The 18,608-nt window shown below is 38.5% G+C and overlaps 1 protein-coding gene across 2 annotated transcripts in view; it reads right to left on the bottom strand.

Moving 5' to 3' along the window:
• CSMD1 (CUB and Sushi multiple domains 1) overlaps window positions 1-18,608 on the bottom strand; it is a 1,381,920-nt gene that overhangs the window by 38,984 nt on the left and 1,324,328 nt on the right. For both annotated transcript variants that reach the window (XM_075268411.1, XM_075268410.1), the window contains 6 exons: window positions 16,653-16,829; window positions 15,321-15,500; window positions 13,316-13,489; window positions 9,331-9,504; window positions 2,841-2,914; window positions 963-1,074 (listed from right to left, as the gene is read on the bottom strand). In XM_075268411.1, coding sequence (XP_075124512.1) covers window positions 963-1,074; window positions 2,841-2,914; window positions 9,331-9,504; window positions 13,316-13,489; window positions 15,321-15,500; window positions 16,653-16,829 — 891 coding nt within the window. The remainder of the gene's footprint in view (window positions 1-962; window positions 1,075-2,840; window positions 2,915-9,330; window positions 9,505-13,315; window positions 13,490-15,320; window positions 15,501-16,652; window positions 16,830-18,608) is intronic.

Here is an 18,608-nt window from a genome sequence, read left to right as displayed (position 1 = left end):
CTACTACTACTACTACCACTAACACTATGACTACTACTACTACTACCCCTACCCCTACTACTACTACTACTACTACTACTACTACTAATAATAATAATAATAATAATAATAATAATAATAATAATAATAATATTAGGTAAAATGTGTTATCTTCTATATAATCAGCTTTCTAATATAATTATACTTTTTAGATACATTTTATCATAAGGTTTGTAGGCTCTACATTTTGTGAGCTTAGCTTCAGTATGAGGGTTATTTTTGATTCATTGTGAGATTGTAAATTTCAGAAAATGGTGATTTATGTTGAGTAAAACCATGCGGGGTCCAGGTGTTGTTGTAACATTATGGCTATTTGAAACTAGCCTTAAGCCTTATATAAATATAGACTAACAGATGTAGGATATAAAATGCAGTTTGTTTTGCCTGCATCTAGCAAAGTATATATAGAAGTATTCTGTCAGTAGCTTATTATGATTTTTATATGATCTATCCTTAGAATAAATTAAGGGAACCTTTCTTTTTGTAAAGAACTACATACAACCCCGAAACATGAACCTGCACCATAAGTGGCTCATATATTCTCTTCTTGTATGCAAAGTCCAATAAACCTTCGTACAGCCTTGTGTGCTAACAATTTGGTTGAGTAGATCAATCAATGTGAAAAGCTAGTTAAGTTATTCTGCTCATAAATTGAGCCTGCGATACATTTGGATGTTATTACAATCTCAGATTTTCAGTAACAAACATCAATACTTATACATAATATATAAACAGAGAATAATTATAATTAGATGGTTCTTAGGAACTTCTGTAATGCAAAAAACTTGAAGTTACACTAATGTCCATGACTTTACAATGTTTATCTGTCCTTGTAAACTATCTTTTTAGTTTTATTTGAAGCCGGAATATGTTTCTGTTCCGAATAGATAATTTGAAATAATGCAAACATTTCTAGTACTTACGGATGCATTCTGGTTGGGTTCCACTCCATGTTAAATTAGCAAGGCAATTACGTGTAGTGGAGCCTTGAATGTGGTAGCCCTTTCGACATCTGAAGAAGACTGAACTCCCAATCTTCAAAAAACAAAAATAACAGAAATATGTCAGGAGCCCAAGAAAGAAGTAAATGGAAAGAAATGGAAAGGGCTATTTAAATGATAATGAGGGACAGAAATGGATCTTGCTACTTCTTATTCACACAAAATAATATATGTCCAAGTATTAAGGAAAAGATAAAAAGAAAAGACCCTAGACTTCAATTTTAGTGTTTCCTCTTTTAAGATGCAAATATGTTATAGAACCAAGTGATCATAAAATGCATAAAAATGCATAAAAATACAAACATATGGTATTATGTATTCACACTGAGTCCTTAATGCAGATATTCATTATCTAGTGTTTTCTCGTATCAGTGATAGAATCGGGTTCATGTATCAGCCACAGAAATATATGGTGCAAATATGTCAGAAATCATGGAAGACAATAAGTCAAATGTTAACAAATAGAGATGAGCGAGTAGTACTCGATCGAGTAGTTATTCGATCAAATACTACGGTATTCGAAATACTCATACTCGATCGAGTACCACTAGCTGTTCGAAGTTAAGATTCGATGCAGAACCAGCATTGATTGGCAGAATGCTATACATTGCCAATCAACGCTGGTTTTTCTCTTATCTTTAGAAGTCTTCTCCCTGCGCAGCGTCCCCGCGGCGTCTTCCGGCTCTGCATTCACTCTTCCCAGGCCCGATGCCTAGCAGAGTGAATTCAAGGCCGGAAGAGAACGTGGGGACGCTGCGCAGGGAGAAGAATCCAGCCTGATCCTCACTCATGGACTTGGTAAATAGAATTTGATCGAATGTTGTGTACCCCTGAAACGAGCATTTCCCCCCATAGACTATAAAGGGGTTTGAAACCCGTTTGAACAGTCGAACAGTGTGCGGCTGTTCGAATCAGATTTTGAACCCCGAACATTTTAGTGTTCGCTCATCTCTATTAACAAATGACTCCTTTAAGATAGACAGTTTGGAAAAAAAGATGTGATTGACTAGTCCCTTAGTCGTGATGTTTTTTTTTTTTTAGAAAGAGCAAATTTATAAAAACCGCCTGGAATGCTGGCGCCCAAACATATTTTAATTGTTCAAGAGCAGATGTGCTGTGATTGATTGTATGAAGGAAATAAAGTAAATGAACAGAATTATGCCCAATATTTTCAATGGGCAACAAAGGACAAACTTTTTTAGGAAGTTTCATAAATCTCCAAGTGTATTTACGGAGATTAGAGCAAACATTCCATGCAGATTCTGTTGTGGATTTCCAGTATAGGGGGACTCTAGGTAACTAAGTGGAGTTGGTGGATGTCGTGAAATATCCTCTTTATTATAGAGGAAAGCACTATATCTATTACTGCATTTTCCTCCCCCCAATGAAGGGAGACAATGAAATTTCATTTTTACCCTAGGTAGGAAATAGGTTAGAATGTCTCCTGGATTTTAGGACTTCTAACTTTGTCACAGGATATGGGGCAAGGAGAAGTGATTGTCTAAAGCTAGCATTATGTTTTTTTTTTCTACAGCACACAGTTTAAAACAAACTGGAAAAATATCTTCTTAAAATATATTACACAGATGCTAGATTTCCCCATTGCTAATGATATATCTAATGGTAATTGGATACTTTGTTTGGTTTGTTTCACAGGCAGGCTTCATTTTACTTTTATCATGAAAAAAAACAAAAACATTTCCAATATAACTTTACAAATCTGAGCATTGGCAGAAAATCCATCTCTAATTATCCAAACTTTCTAACACTTAAACAGTGCTTATTAAATGTATTCATTACCTCATAAGCCTTGGAACTGTTCTGCATGCCATAATGCGGTGTACCGGGGTCTCTGCAGGAGTTATGAGCTGGATCTGAAATGTGTGCAAAAAACTGAACATGAGACTAGGTTACTATGGAAACAGTCAATCATTTTATTTTATTTGGTTCTGCAGTTCAAGGCATTCCATCACAATAATAAAAAAGAAACAGAGGTACTGACAGTTTAGAACGAAATTAAGAAAAATTATATATGAAACTTAACATCATAAAGATAATAAGATCATAAAAACTATCAACACTTCAAAGATCAATTTTTTTAAAAAATACTAAAAGAAAGTTGAATTTAAATATTATATATCTTTGATTTGAAGAAAATATTTAACACTTCTATTAATTCAGTCTTAGTCATATGTTGTTAATGTATAAGGTTTCCAAAGTCACAGTCAGCAATCTTCCCCAGCTTCCCTATATGCATATACCCTGAGCTTGTCTGACCAGTTGATGTGTAGTGAACGAGAGATGGGAGACAGCAGCTGTAGAGCAAGTCTTTCAGAGGCTTATACCCTTGTGAACAAAAGAAGTCAGCAGCTGAATTTCAATTGTCCAATCTTATATTTTTCAACATCTTCCATTGGTGGAGAGTTTTGAGTAATCCATACACAGATAAATTGAAATTTGAGAGCTTGATCAACATGTATCTAATGTGTATGGACTGTTTAACCCCTTAGAGACACAGCCCAAAAGTGACTTAAGGACCAGGCCTCTTTTTTCAAATCTGACATGTCACTTTAAATGGCGATAACTTTGAGACGCTTTAACTTACACAAGTGATTCTGAGATTGTTTTTTCGTAACACATTGTACTTCATGTCAGTAGTAAATTTTCGTCAATATGTTTTGTCTTTAATTATGAAAAAATAGGAAATTTGGTGAAAATTTTGAAAAAAATGCAATTTTCAAACTTTGAAATTGCAAGCCTTTCAAATAGAAAGTCATACTACCCGAATTTTTTCATAAATATAATTAACCATGTCTCTGATTTATGTAGCAATCAAATTTTAAGCACCCTTTCATTTTTTTCAGATATTATAAGGCTTACAAGTCAAGTAGTAATTTTCCAAATTTTCAAGAAAATTTCCAAAACACATTTTTCAAGGGACCAGTTCAGTTCTGAAGGGAACTTGAAAGGCCTCTCTAATAAAAAAACCTCAAAAGTCACCCCATTCTAAAAACTGCACTCCTGAAAGAATCTAAAACAGCAGTTAGAAAGTTTCTTAACCCTTTCAGCATTTCACAACAATTAAAACAAAATGGAAGTCAAATTTACATTTTTCAATTTCTGTCACTAATATATTCATTTAGCCCTAGAATTTACACATTTACTAAGGTTTAAAGGAGAAACTGCACCCCACATTTTGTTACACAATTTCTCCCAAACACGACAATACCCCATATGTGCTGGTACCCTAATGTACGGGCACACGGTCGCTCTCAGAACAGATGGAGCACAATTGGATTTTGTAGGCCAGATTTTGCTAGAATATTTTTCAGGCGCCATGCCCCGATTGCAAAGCCCCCAAGGTGCCAAAACAGTGGAAAACCCCAAAATGTCACCCCATTTTGGAAACTAGACCCCTCAAGGAATTTATCAAGGGGTATAGTGAGCACTTGGACCCTACAGGTGTTTCACAGATTTTTTTACCATTGAGATGTGAAAATGAAAAATTACTTTTTTTTATAATAAAATGTCACTGTAGCCCCAAATTTTTCATCTTCACAAAGGGTTAAAGGAGAAACTGCACCCCACATTTTGTTACACAATTTCTCCTGAACACGACAATACCCCATATGTGCTGGTACCCTAATGTACGGGCACACGGTCGCTCTCAGAACGGATAGAGCGCTAATTGGATTTTGTAGGCCAGATTTTACTAGAATACTTTTCAGGCACCATGTCCCTTTTGCAGAGCCCCCAATGTGTCACCCCATTTTGGAAACTATACTCCTCAAGGAATTTACCAAGGGGTTTAGTGAGCCCTTTGACCCTACAGGAGTGTAACAGAATTGGCCCAACAAAAGGAAAAGTGACATTTTTTGCTATAAAATGTAGCTTTAACCCCAAATTATGCATTTCCACAAGGGGTTAAAAAAGAAAATGCACCCCACAAATTGTCAAGCACTTTGCCCCAACTACAGAAATGCCCCACATGTGGATGTAAAGTGATCTATGGGCACACTGTAAAGTCCAGAGCTGAAGGATCGCTATTGGGATTTTGGAGGGCAAATTTAGCTGAAATCTGTTTCAGGCACCATGTTGCATTTGGAGAGCCCCTGAAGTGCTAGAACAGTGGAAACCCCCCCCAAAAAAACGACCCCATTTTGAAAACTAGACCCCTCAAGGAATTTATCAAGGGGTTTAGTGAGCACTTGGACCCTACAGGTGTTTCACAGATTTTTTTTACCATTGAGATGTGAAAATGAAAAATTACTTTTTTTCCAATAAATCGTCCATTTAGCGCCATATTTTTAATTTTTGCAAGTACTTAGAGAATTAAGAGCCCCCCACAATTTCCCCTGAACACGGCAATACCCCATATGGGATCATAATCTGCTGTATGGGTACATGTTGGGGCTCAGAATGGAAATAGCGCTATTTGGATTTTGGAAGGCATATATTGCTGGAATAGTTTTGAGGTGCAATGTCGCATTTGCTGAGCCCCTAAAGTATCAATACAATAGAAACCCCTCAAAAGTGACCCCATTTTAGAAACTACACCCATCAAGGAATGTATCAAGGGGTATTATGATTTTGAGACTAAAAATGCTTCCCAAAATTTGAAATTTTTAAAGAAATATGCCATTTTGGTATCCAATGCATTGCACCCACTTTGTATTGTCAGAGACCTGCACTCCTAAAACTATTAAGTGGGCGATCCCGAGGGGCAAAAATTTATATATGTGGGTATAAACTGCTGCTTGGGCGCACAGCAGGGCTCAGAAGGGAAGGAGCACTGCGCTTTATAGCTTTTGGGGTACAGATTTAGAGGGACTTTCTGGGTGCCATGTTGTTTTTGCAGAGCCCTGGAGGTGCCAGTAAACTGGAATTCCCCAAGAAGTGACCCCATTTTGTAGGGGAAATTTTAGAGTCTCTGCAAAAGTGCCATGGCATCCAAAAACCAAACCGTGTAAGTCTGTGCTCCAAAAACCAAATAACCTTCTTCCCTTCTGTGTCTGGCTGGGCCTTAATATCAGTTTATACTCACATATGACATTACCCCGGTTACATCAGTGTCATACATGTGTCATACATGTGGCATAAACTGCAGTTTGGGCACACAGCAGGGGTCAGAAGGGAAGGAGCGCGATGCGGCTTTTGGAGTACAGATTCAGATGTTTGGTATCTAGACGCCATGTCATGTTTGTAGAGCCTGTAAGGTACCAGAAAAGTGGATTCCCCAAAGGAGTGAGCGCAGTTTGAAAACTGCACCCCTAAAAGAATTTATCAGGGGGTGTAGTGAGTATTAGTATCCCGGACGTGACTGCACAGCGGATGGCGAAGAGGGAATGTATAAGCGGTGCGGAGGACATTGCAGACACTAAATTCCCTACTGTACCCCCAGTAGCTCCTATGATTGGGGAAGTCACACTGGGGTCACTTCTGGTATATTTTCCCTCGTAAGCTCTAAATCCGGGGTGTCCCCTGATATTCGCTTGCACAGCTTATACATTCCCTGCCTGCCGCACCCAGTTGTGTTCTAATGATTTGGCGATTTTGCGGGTTTTTGTCTTCACATTGGTAGAGGCTATATTTTCTTTATTTTTCTGCTGACGTGGCCATATAAGGGCTTGTTGTTTGCGGGATGTGATGTATTTTGTAATGACACCATCTTGGGGTGCCTAAAACTTACTGATTACATTTTATTAACTCTTTTTTTGCTGGATTTAAAAGAGAAAAAATCAATTCTGGTATTGAGTTTTACCTTTTACATTTTTCGCCATGCAGCGTACAGTATAAGTAACATGTGACCTTTATTCTGCGGGTCGGTACGGTTACGGCGATACCTCATTTATGTTATTTTTTTATGCGATACTAAGTCTGCAGAACAAAAACACATTTGGGGACATAAATCAGTGATTTTTGCATCGCCATCTTCTGAGAGGCGTAACATTTTTATTTTTCGCTTGACAGTGTTGGTTGAGGGCTAATTTTTTGCGGGACAACCTGTGCATTTTATTGGTACTAATTTGGGGTGCATATGACTTTTTGATCACTTTTTATAGCACATTTTGTAAGGTGAGATGGCGAAAAATCACTACTTCCGGCGGGTTTTTTCCGTTATTTTTTACCGCCGTTCACTGTGTACATTAAATATTGTTTCAGTTTTGTTGTACAGGTTGTTACGGACGCGACAATACCAAATATGTATTGTTTTTATTAATTTTTTGTGTTTTTTTTTACATAATTCATTTTTTATAGAAAAAAGGGATTTTTGGGACTTTATAACTTTATTAATTGTTTTCAAATACTTTATTTTTTTTTTTACACTTTTTTTTTACTTGTTCTTGTGTCCCTATGGGACACATGGATCAGTGATTGCATGTATGCATGCAATCACTGATTCTCTACTGTAGACTGAGACACAGGCTGCAGTGACAGCCTGCACGTGTCTCACTCTAGACACAGGAAGTGAGCTGTGCGGACGGCACAGACTCACTTCCAGAAGACGCCGGGAGCACCAGGTAAGTAAGTGAGTGCTCAGGGCTGTCTGGGGTCACTAACCAGACCCCAGACTACGTATTACAGATACCGGCACCCCCCGATCTCGCCGCGGGGGGGGAGAGATCGCGGCACCCTTTGTTTGCGGTGGTCATGTTTGACCATCGCAATCAAAGGGTTAAAACCTCCGATCGGTAAAAGTACTGACCGGAGGTTATGGAAAAGGGTGATAGCTGTCAGTAACAGCCATCACCCAGTTCCGAATCCGCCCGCTCAGCTAGTGAGCGGGCGGAATCACCATGACGTACAATTACTTCATGGTGCGCGAAGTACCTCGCGTCCATGACGTAATAGTACGTCAAAGGTCGCTAAGGGGTTAAATTCTTGTTAGGTGTCGGTCACTTCTTGCAAGGTGTATGTCGTTTGCCTGAGCATAACTCATTAATAAATGTAAAGGGAGTTCACACTACCATTATTAATGTCTGTTGCTGTCTTCCGTCATAGGATGATAGCAACAGACATCAAAGTGTCCGTTCCCATTGATATTAATGTAAACAACATGACGGACAATATCTTCCATCATGTTTGTTTACTATTGTAATGGACGATAAAGTTGTGCATGCAGGACTTTATCTTCTGCTACAAAAGTAAGCAAACTGGATGGAATATAACAGACACTGAATCAGCCTGTGACTGTTCTCTGTGACAGTAACAGACATTAGTAACAGTAGTGTGAACTCCCCCAAACTTATATGAGACAGAGTTACCATGGGCCGTGGAGAAAAAAAAGCTGCAGGAAAATCTATGGGGGCAAAACATGACAGTTTTTCCCACAGTGCTTTTCACAGAAAGTCCAGAGAGGTTTCCTCTGTGGACTTTTGGCTTCCATTATACCTATAGGGAAATCGCCCATGTTTCCGTAGGTATAATTGGCATGCTGCGATTTCCAAAATCATTGTGGTCTTAGAAATCACCGCATTTCAGCTGCGCATATATTTCTACAATGTGTGAATGGGATTCACTGGAATCCCATCCACTATGAAGGAACTTTAAAGAGGACCTTTCACCACTTTTGAGCACATGCAGTGTTATATACTGCTGGAGTTACTCCCCGCTCCACAGCACAGCGTGATTGGCGCCGCGAGGCAGAAGGACGTCTCTGGCTAACTGTCAGAAACGCCCTTCTGACCATAGAGCACTACGGTACCGGCACCGTAAGCTCTTTACACCGGGCACAGATCGGGAAAGCCGACAGCAGTATATATATATTTCCAGCAGTATATAACACTGCATGTGCCCAAAAGTGGTGAAAGGTCCTCTTTAAGACTCTGCAGTTTTTTTTTACGTAGCACCAGATTTGTCAGGGTAGCTAATGCGGAATGATAATTACACTGCTTAGCCACAGATTATAACATCTACAGTTCATGGCAAAAATTGTGATACATTTTCATTAATAAATCTGCCCTTGTGTGTTTATTTTACATTTTACAATTTTAAATAGTTTCCGTTTCTGTATTTTCAGCATTTTTTCACCCTTACTCTATTTTTTTTTTTAACATGAGTACAGTTTCCCTGCACAGGATTTCCTTAGAGATTGCTTTCAATTATTGAAGCATATCATTAAACAATACAAAACACCCTTCAAATCAAGATTTTTGCTGTGTTGATTTAATCTCTGCCAAACAGTTAGTTAAATTGGATTATAACACACAAAGTCCCAAAATGACTTTTAACGTGAAAATGATCTTTGTGACAAAACATACTGTAGATTGTTAATAGCGACTGCACGTACCAATGCAGGTTGGTTGAATACCACTCCATGTGCAATCAGACTGGCAAATTCTTCTCGATGACCCAACTAGAATAAAGGGTGGTCTACACTGATATGAAACTTCTGATTTATATGTAAAACTTCGTCCAATAAGTCTTCCCTCAGCTGGAGTTCCCGGGTCTCCACAAAATACAGCTGAAATAAAACCCATATCAGTGAAACAATACTTCTTCACATAGAGACACAGTTGTAAATCCATTATCTATCTATCTATCTATCTATCTATCTATCTATCTATCTATCTATCTATCTATCTATCATTAGAGATGAGTGAGTAGTACTCGATCGAGTAGGTGTTCGATCGAATACTACGGTATTCGAAATACTTGTACTCGATCGAATACTACTAGCTGTTCGAAGTTAAGATTCGATGCAGAACCTCGAACATTTTAGTGTTTGCTCATCTCTATCTATCATACTGTTAAACAATTTCATCTCTACTATATCCAGACCAGTGGCGTAACTACCACGGAGGCAGCATTAAGGGCCCAGCGACAGCTGCTACCGCTGCCATCATGATTCTCGGAGGTCTTTTCGGACCCCCGAGTATAATGATCGGGGCCCCCTGTTGGTGGAATACTTTCCACCAACAGGGGGCCCTGAAGCTGCAGCAACGGCTGAGACACAGGAGCTGCAGGTCTGGCTCCTCTCAGCGCTTCAGGACGCTCCCCCTCTCTCCCCCCCTCCCTTTCTCTGCTGTCCTCTGCCCACCAATGAGAGGGCTGAGGAGAGCCCAGGAGGCGGGGCTTATCCCTGCCGAGCTCCTGCCGTCCTGCACTCAAGAGGAGAAGAGGAAGAAAGGAAGAAGGAAAATGAAACTAAAGAAAGAAAACAGATACACAGGTACGTACTGGGGTTACTATACTTATTAATATCAGGCATTTGGGGTGATTACTTTTGTTTTAGTAACTCCATGTGCCTCATATTAATAGCAGTTAACCCTATCATGTCCCTCACATTAACCCCTGTGTGCCTCACCATAAGAGTTACTAATATGTGAGACATATATGGGTAATAGTAATGAAGATACTTTATTATTACCTCCATGTCTCTCACATATCAGTAGCTCTTATGTGAGGTACACAAGGGTTAATGTGAGGGACATGATGGGGTTAACTGCTATTAATATGAGGCACATGGACTTACTAAATTGTAATGCACATGACCAGATTTTTTATCCACAATTGTCCTGGTATAGCGGTGACGTGACAGTATTTAGTCCTGTAGGGGCCACTATGGGGGATAATACTGTGTGCAGTGGCCACTATTGGGTATAATACTGTGTGCAGGGGCCACTATGGAACATAATACTGTGTGCAGGGGCCACTATGGGGGATAATACTGTGTGCAGGGGACACTATTGGGTATAATACTGTGTGCAGGGGCCACTATGGAACATAATACTGTGTGCAGGGGCCACTATGGGACATAATAGAGCGCGCAGGAATGCGTAGGAGGGACTCGGTCGAGATCTTCGGGGGGGCCCCATGTCAAAAGTTTGCCACGGGACCCCGCCATTCCTAGTTACGCCACTGATCCAGACAATTGTTGCATACAAGGTTTCATGAAAATTATGCGTAGCTCCAGCTCCTGTGCTCTAAAGTTTCTTTAATTCAGCATCAAAGGAACACGAAGCTTAGAAATAAGTGTTAAAGGTTAACAGAATATAATCCTGCTATCACTAGAGTAGATTTATGGTGAGGACATTTTTTGAAGCCAAGTTTCTGACATGTTTACTTCTATTTTGGATTTTTGTGTCAAATTTATCTAAATTTCACTTGCTGGTTCACAAATTTGTTGTAGATCACGCTCCAGAGATGCCAAAGGATTTTTTAGGTATTTTTAACTGTTAAGTTAAAAGTGCAATGTTTTTGTCCCAAAATTCAGTTTCATTAAAAAAAAAAAAAAAAAAGTTGCATTTAGTGAATTAGGTGCATTAGAAAGAATACATCAGAATTTTGGTGCATGAGCAATAATAAAATGGCCCCATTGTATGCAGGTCAACTAATTCCTAAAACAATCAGCTTTATAAAAAAAATTGTGCATTTTCTTTGGTTAATGTTCCTTAATATGACCACTTGGGTTCTGGAATATGAAATATTCTATCAGTGGAAATTTTGTACATGTTGTAAAAATAAAACAGCACGTGTAATAATAAAAGAGCTCTATAAACTTGTAAAAAGAAATACTAAATCCTTTCCAACAATACAACTAGGGTTGAGCGATTGGGTTCCGATTTCGATCCCAATCTTTTGTGGCGGGATCGAGGTTGGAGGTTATCTCAAGATCGGCTTAACCCTATTCATGTATATATCATTGATAGGGTTGAGCAATCGGAAAAGATCGGATCCCGATCGGTGATCGAGAAAATTACACGATCGGGATCGGCTGGAAAATGATCCGAAATTGGATTTTAAAATCGATCCTGAAATCTCAAGATCAGCTCAACCCTAAATGCAACTTACATATAGTGTGCGATATTGAGCTAAAGGTAAATATTGAGGTTTGAAATAAACATATTGGAGCAGTAAAATGTCTAGGACCATTTATGTCAATATTAAAATAGCACTTGAAATAGTCCACCACGTGTTGACAGTGTGCTCGCACAGTGTTTTTAATGGCTAAAAGCACTAACCAATTAATTTTTATGTCCCCATACACACAGCTTGTGCATGGCGCCGTGAGCCCTGCGTAAAAATCAGGACAGGTCCTACTCCTATACAGTTGGCATCCCAGACTTACTTAGTGCAGTGAGTGTGGCTGTGGAGGAATGGGCAGCACATGTGTCATCTGTGCCATTCAATCAAGGTCTGGCTACAAGTACATGGTCGTATGCATGAGGCCTTAAATGGATTTCCTGGGATCATCTTCCTTTGAATTCTCTGGATAGTATGTTAATATGAGATAACATATAAGACCAGGTTCTGGTACCTGTGTCAATCATTTGTTTGAAGAGGTTGTTGCATTGGTGTGACTGCAGCAGCTTCTTCAAATTTACCTCATCCGTCTACTTAATAGACAAGCACAAAACTACATTGCACCTTTACCCTGTTCACTTACATAGGACAAACTTATATGCAGGTAGGTACAGGAAGATGGATAAAGATAAAAAAAAATGAAGGGTCTGTAGTCTTCACATAAGTGCCATGGCTCATTCAAACACAAGTGAAGAGCACCTATACAGAGTATATATTCCCTTTAGAGTACACAGAAAATTAATCCAGCACATGAGCATCTTACTGAATGTAATGGATAATATGTAATGCGTTATTTCCCCCTTTGGTGGCACTACAGTGGAATGAAATACATGGTTATGAATAGGTCAGAAAATCTTTTTAGAGGAGGCCACACGGTGGCTCAGTGGTTAGCACTGCAGCCTTGCAGTTGTTCAAATCCCGCCAAGGGCAAAAACCATCTGCAAGGAGTTTGAATGTTCTTCCCGTATTTACTTGGATTTCCATCCCATATTCCAAAGACATACTGATAGGGAGAAAATGTACATTGTGAGCTCTATGTGGGGCTCACAATCTACATAAAAAAAAAAGAAAAACTTTTTAGATCCCATTTTTGTGAAAGTAGACAAGTAGTAATAAAAGATCTGTTTATGACAATGACATTATCTATGCAGAATAATCTATAGGTGTTTCTTGCTTTTGCCTCAAGAAGTGATAATACATTCAGTAACACACAATGGTTTTATTGTGAATTGCTATAAATATATTGAAAAGCAATAAACTAAAACTAAGTTGCTTGGAGTCTGAGAACCCCCATCAGTGCTCTCTGCTGATGGGAATGACCGGTCTGTCCAGTCTGTCTGCATAGTTACAATATCCGGACTTTAGGATTAAGTGTTCTGATCGATCACTGTACATCATGTCCCTTGGTCGAGTCATAAAAAGGATGCTAAGAAGAAACAATTTTTTAATTCAAAAAAGTCTCAACTTACGTAAACATTGAGGGATTTCTCCTCTCCAACTTCCCCTTCCTTCACATGAAAGAACAGTTGGGCTAGAGAGTTGGTAACCATCCACACACGTGTAACTGACACTGGCGCCCCAGCTGTAGTCAAACCCTTCCAGCTTTCCATATGGCACATGTGGTGGCTGCCCACAGTGTATAGCTAGTTTATAAAGACAAGAAAAGCAGACTTAGGATATAGTTGGGATTGTTAGTCATTTTTACAAAACTGTATAACCAATTTGTATGCAGTCATATCAGTTAATGCTCTAAATATTTGTTTAAAAAAGTTATCTTTCCATGCTCTGTTTTCACTGGTTCTTTGTGCCCATTTACATGTTCCACATGCTAGCTAACAATAGGGTTAAGCTGCAATAAATATGGGGACCTTTTTTCCCAGGTGTTATAACAACAACAACATATATTGCACAATAAAGATGAAGAGCAATCCAGCATCGAGCTGTTAAAGTTAAAAATCCATTTATTAGTTACTAGAGATGAGCGAACAGTAAAATATTCGATATTTGATATTTGTTTCGAATAGCCCCTCAATATTCGACTATTCGAATGAACATCGAACCCCATTATAGTCTATGGGGAAAAAATGCTTGTTTCAGGGGATCCAACTCTTTGACTCAGGAGAGTCACCAAGTCCACTATGACACCCCAGGAAATAATACCAACACCCTGGAATGCAACTGGGACAGCAGGGGAAGCATGGCTGGGGGCATCTAACATGCCCAAGTCCCTGTATTACGTCGGGATCCCTGTCAGCTTGCGATATGCGGGAGCTGACTTTTTCCCATAGAAATGCATTGACCAGCGGTGATTGGTCGAATACCATACAGAGTACAGCATTTGGCCAGTCAACGCTGGTTCTGGGAGGGGATACAAATTTTTACTGAGTTTGCCTCATGGTATTCGATTGGAATCGAATACCTCGAACGGCCTGATATTTGATCGAGTATCTATTCGATCGAACAGTGTTCGCTCATCTCTATTAGTTACCAACTAAAATCCATCTATGTGCACAACATAAAACAGAGGTTCGTTTCTTTCTTTCTTTCTTTCTTTCTTTCTTTCTTTCTTTCTTTCTTTCTTTCTTTCTTTCTTTCTTTCTTTCTTTCTTTCTTTCTTCCCTCCCTCCCTCCCTCCCTCCTTCCCTTCTTTCTTTCTTTCTTTCTTTCCTTCCTCCCTTCCCTCCCTTCTTTCTTTCTTTCTTTCGTTAAAAAAAATAAAAATAAAAAAATAAAACAGAGGTTCATGTAAAGTTTTTTTTGGTAAAGTAATGAAAATCTAAAAGTGAAAAGGAGGAAAATTGGCATTTCTTGAATGTTTATCGTTTTAACTAATCTAAAAAAACAAAATGAAAGATGCTGACTATATTTTGCTTAAAACCTCACTTTTGTAGAAAAAAAACAGCTAAAGTGTTTGTTCTATACTATTTTTGCTAAGTGAAAAGTTGGATTGGGACAATATGGTGGCTCAGTGGTTAGCACTGCAGCGCTGGAGTCCTGGGTTCGAATCCCACCAGGAGCAGCATCTGCAAGGAGCTTGTATGTTCTCCCCGTGTTTGTGTGGATTTCCTCACATTCTACAAAGACATACTGATAGGCAAAAGAAAAAAAATGTACATTGAGATACCTATATGGGGCTCAGAATCTACATTTAAAAAAAAAAAGTTGGATTGAAATTCTTTTTTTTTCATCCTCTAGTAAATCTTGTGAATTAGTTACTTACAGATTGTAAACTCTCACTCCTATTGTTTGATTGGTAAAGTGCTCAGGAATATGTTGGCACTATATAAATAAAATTATTATTATTTCATTATTATTATTTAACCCTTAAAATATTGTGACCCTACATAGGGTTCCAAATTATCAAGAACACCATTAGTCCTCAATGACAGCACATATTATACTAGAATGAAAATAGAACAATTATCAAGCAATACTGTAGATACACATATCACAAAGAGAACCAGTGGTACAGACCTTTGCATGTTGGCTTTGTTTGGTTCCAGGCTCCATCTTTCTCACACTTCATTGGACCTGCAGAGGGTGGATCTTTCAAGTAGCCTGGGTTGCAGTGGTAGGAGACTGTTTTGTTAAATGTAAAATCTTTTCCTAGTTGAATACCATTAGCAATGGGACCCGGATCTTCACATGTGATCACTAACATGAGAAGAGAGGATATTAGTCACGTAGTTTACAAGTTACATGTATTTTGATTATATGTACAATATAAAGTAACGGCCTGTTGGTTGGTCAGTGGCTATATGTTGTGTTACTGAGGATTGTTAAAGGGACTCTTTCCTTGGGAAAAGTCATTTTTAGCTAAGCACATACTTACATAGCCTTTAGAAAGGTTATTTCACAAGTACCTTTTGTATGTAAATTGCCTTAGTAGTCTTTGAATAAGTCCCTTTTTATTCATATGGTAATTAGCCTCCTGCGTGCACTCTGGAAGTGTGTGTGTGTGTGTGTGTGTGTGTGTGTGCACCCTCTCTGCTATTCTCTGTGTATGAGAGCAGAGAGATGAGTCATCAGCACAGCAACCTCTGCTGTACATACACATAGAGAATAGCAGGGAGGAGTGCACGGTGAGACTTCCGATACACTGAGAAGGCTAATTAGCATATGAATAAAAACAGGCTCATTCAAAAACTACTGAGGCAATTTACATACAAAAGGTACGTGTTAAATAGCCTTTCTAAAAGCTATGCAAGTATTTGCTTAGCTAAAAATGACTTTTTCCAATGATAGAGCCCCTTTAAGTACATCCTATTTCATATTTTGCATTATAAGGCCATGTTCAGATGTGGCAAAATCATGAATCTACACCAAAAATATGCTGTTTATATTATATTTATAGCAGAAGGGCTATCAAAACCCTCTCTATGTGTGAGTTTGGACTTAACTTTACATTCTATGTTATGGAAACATTCTGTCTCTATCTAAACAAGATATGTAAAGATAGATAGATAGATAGATAGATAGATAGATAGATAGATAGATAGATAGATAGATAGATAATAGATATTAGATAGATAATAGATAGATAGATATTAGATAGATAGATAGATAGATAGATAGATAGATAGATAGATAGATAGATAGATAGTGGCAGCCTTTCTCTAATTCTCTTTTTCTTTTTTTTCTCTCATTCTATTTTTTTTTTGTCAGAGTCAAGTAAGTTTTAAGAAACAATACAGGCTGAAGAAAGAGAGAAGTAAGCTAAATCAATAGTCATTCTGTGCATAAATAGAAAAGAAAAAAAAGTCTGTCATTCTCCTAATCTGTTGTGACAGTCATTTGGTTATTGACCTGAGCAATCTGGAGCACTTCCAGTCCAGGTTCCATTGGCTGTACAATGTCGAGTAGTTAACCCTGATGTTTTGTAACCTTCCCAGCAGGCATAGATGACAGAACTGGAGAAAAGTATCCCATCACTAAAAATTATCATGCCATTGGCTGGAGTTCCAGGATTTCCACAGGATACAGCTGTCAAAAAGATGGAGCTAAAATCAGCAAGGATGCACAGAAGTGACAAGTGGGATTAAAGCAAGCACATTGAGATTAAATAGCCGAGATAGCTTGGAAGGTTTATATTTGTCACCAGTCACTGTGGTGGTTCACATAAATTCTGGATTTATGCAATTTTATATTGATCAAATTAGAAACATGTCAGTACATGCAGAGTACTCATGTCCTAGTTAGCCAAAAGTTCATTGTCTTAATGGAAATATTTACAAGCTGCTGTTATTTTAGAAATGATAAGCGGTAATAAGAATTCCAGAGTAATGAACTCTCTATTAACTTGTTCTGTTCACCATCCTGACGCTACAGATGTAGCCACGTATAACATGACTTGTAAGACATGAAGTAAACAGATACTAATCGCTTTAGCTTAACTCTTTTTCCATTGCTATTAATGTCTTTTGTTGTGAGTTTTCACGGTGCATCAACATATCAGAATAAAGCTGAAGAAAGTATAGGCAAGATAGCTCGGGAGCAGCAATGGAGTGGACCCAATCAGTCAGATACAGGGGCACAAAACTGTAGCAAGTATGTTTATTAAAAAAAAAAAAAAAAAAAACCCAGCAAAATAAATAAACCTTCATGTCGGACACAAAAAATTAGCAAAATAAAATACAGACTTAACTTCAGGTAATAACAGTATGAAGCAAAATCCTGCTTGTCTGAGCGCTAACAGTAAATGCTAACTGTACGTGGGGCTTGCTAATAGACACATAAATCAACCAAAAATAGCACAATACCATCTCATCAGTCTCACATTATTAGGACAGACCCAGGCACTTCCTCTTCTCCCCGAATCTGCCCTGAAGCGCAGGCTCTGCAGCCTTTTATGGCCCAGTAACAAGCCCAAGACCCACACCTGGGCTGAGACCTACTCAAGACCCACCCTGGACCACACATATGTCAGGAATCTGGTAGAGAGATACCAGGAATCCAGTACCCTGCCTGTCACCTTCTCACAAAAGAGAAATCTGTATATTTACCTTGCATATGAAATGCAAAAGTCATCTTAATGAATTGAATGCTTTTAATATATTATAGAATATATTATGCTTTGTTTTGGGTCTTGCATAAATTATTTGTAGACCTGTTCTTCTCACACTATAGGATGGGCCCACTACTTTTTTATACTTCAGAAATTTCTGCAAAATGGTAAAACCATGAAATGTGCAATTTTTCATTTTAAAAATGATAGACATTGAACATTTATGTGCAGGACTGTTTTATCCATGCAAGTCAGGAAAGTTCTGAATAACTCTAGACGACCATCTGAAATGTATATATCATATATTTGCCTATTTTGATGAAAGGTGCACAGATACATAATTTATACTATGTGATTACTACTCTTTGATCTAATCTCAGAATACATTATAAGTAGGGTTGAGCGATCGGGATCGGAAAAGATCGGATTCCGATCGGCGATCGAGTAAATTTCATGATTGCGATCGGAATTCTGACCCAATCTTTTCTAGTGGGATCGAGATCGGAGGTTATCTCAAGATTGGCTCAACTCCAAAAGTGACTTTTCCCATAGAAAAGCATTGACTAGGGTTGAGGATCGGGATCGGAAAAGATCAGATTCCGATCGGCGATCGAGCAAATTTCACGATCGAGATCGGGATCGAGATCGGCTGGAAAATGATCGGAAATTGAATTTTAAAATCGATCTTGAAATCTCAAGATTGGCTCAACCCTAATTATAAGCATATAGTGAACATACAGTAATACCAAATAATATTT

This window comes from Leptodactylus fuscus, chromosome 3 (assembly GCF_031893055.1).
Source record: "Leptodactylus fuscus isolate aLepFus1 chromosome 3, aLepFus1.hap2, whole genome shotgun sequence".
NCBI classification, from domain to species: Eukaryota; Metazoa; Chordata; class Amphibia; order Anura; family Leptodactylidae; genus Leptodactylus; species Leptodactylus fuscus.
Note: the sequence above shows the minus strand (reverse complement) of the source record. Positions and strands in the feature narration are given on the sequence as shown.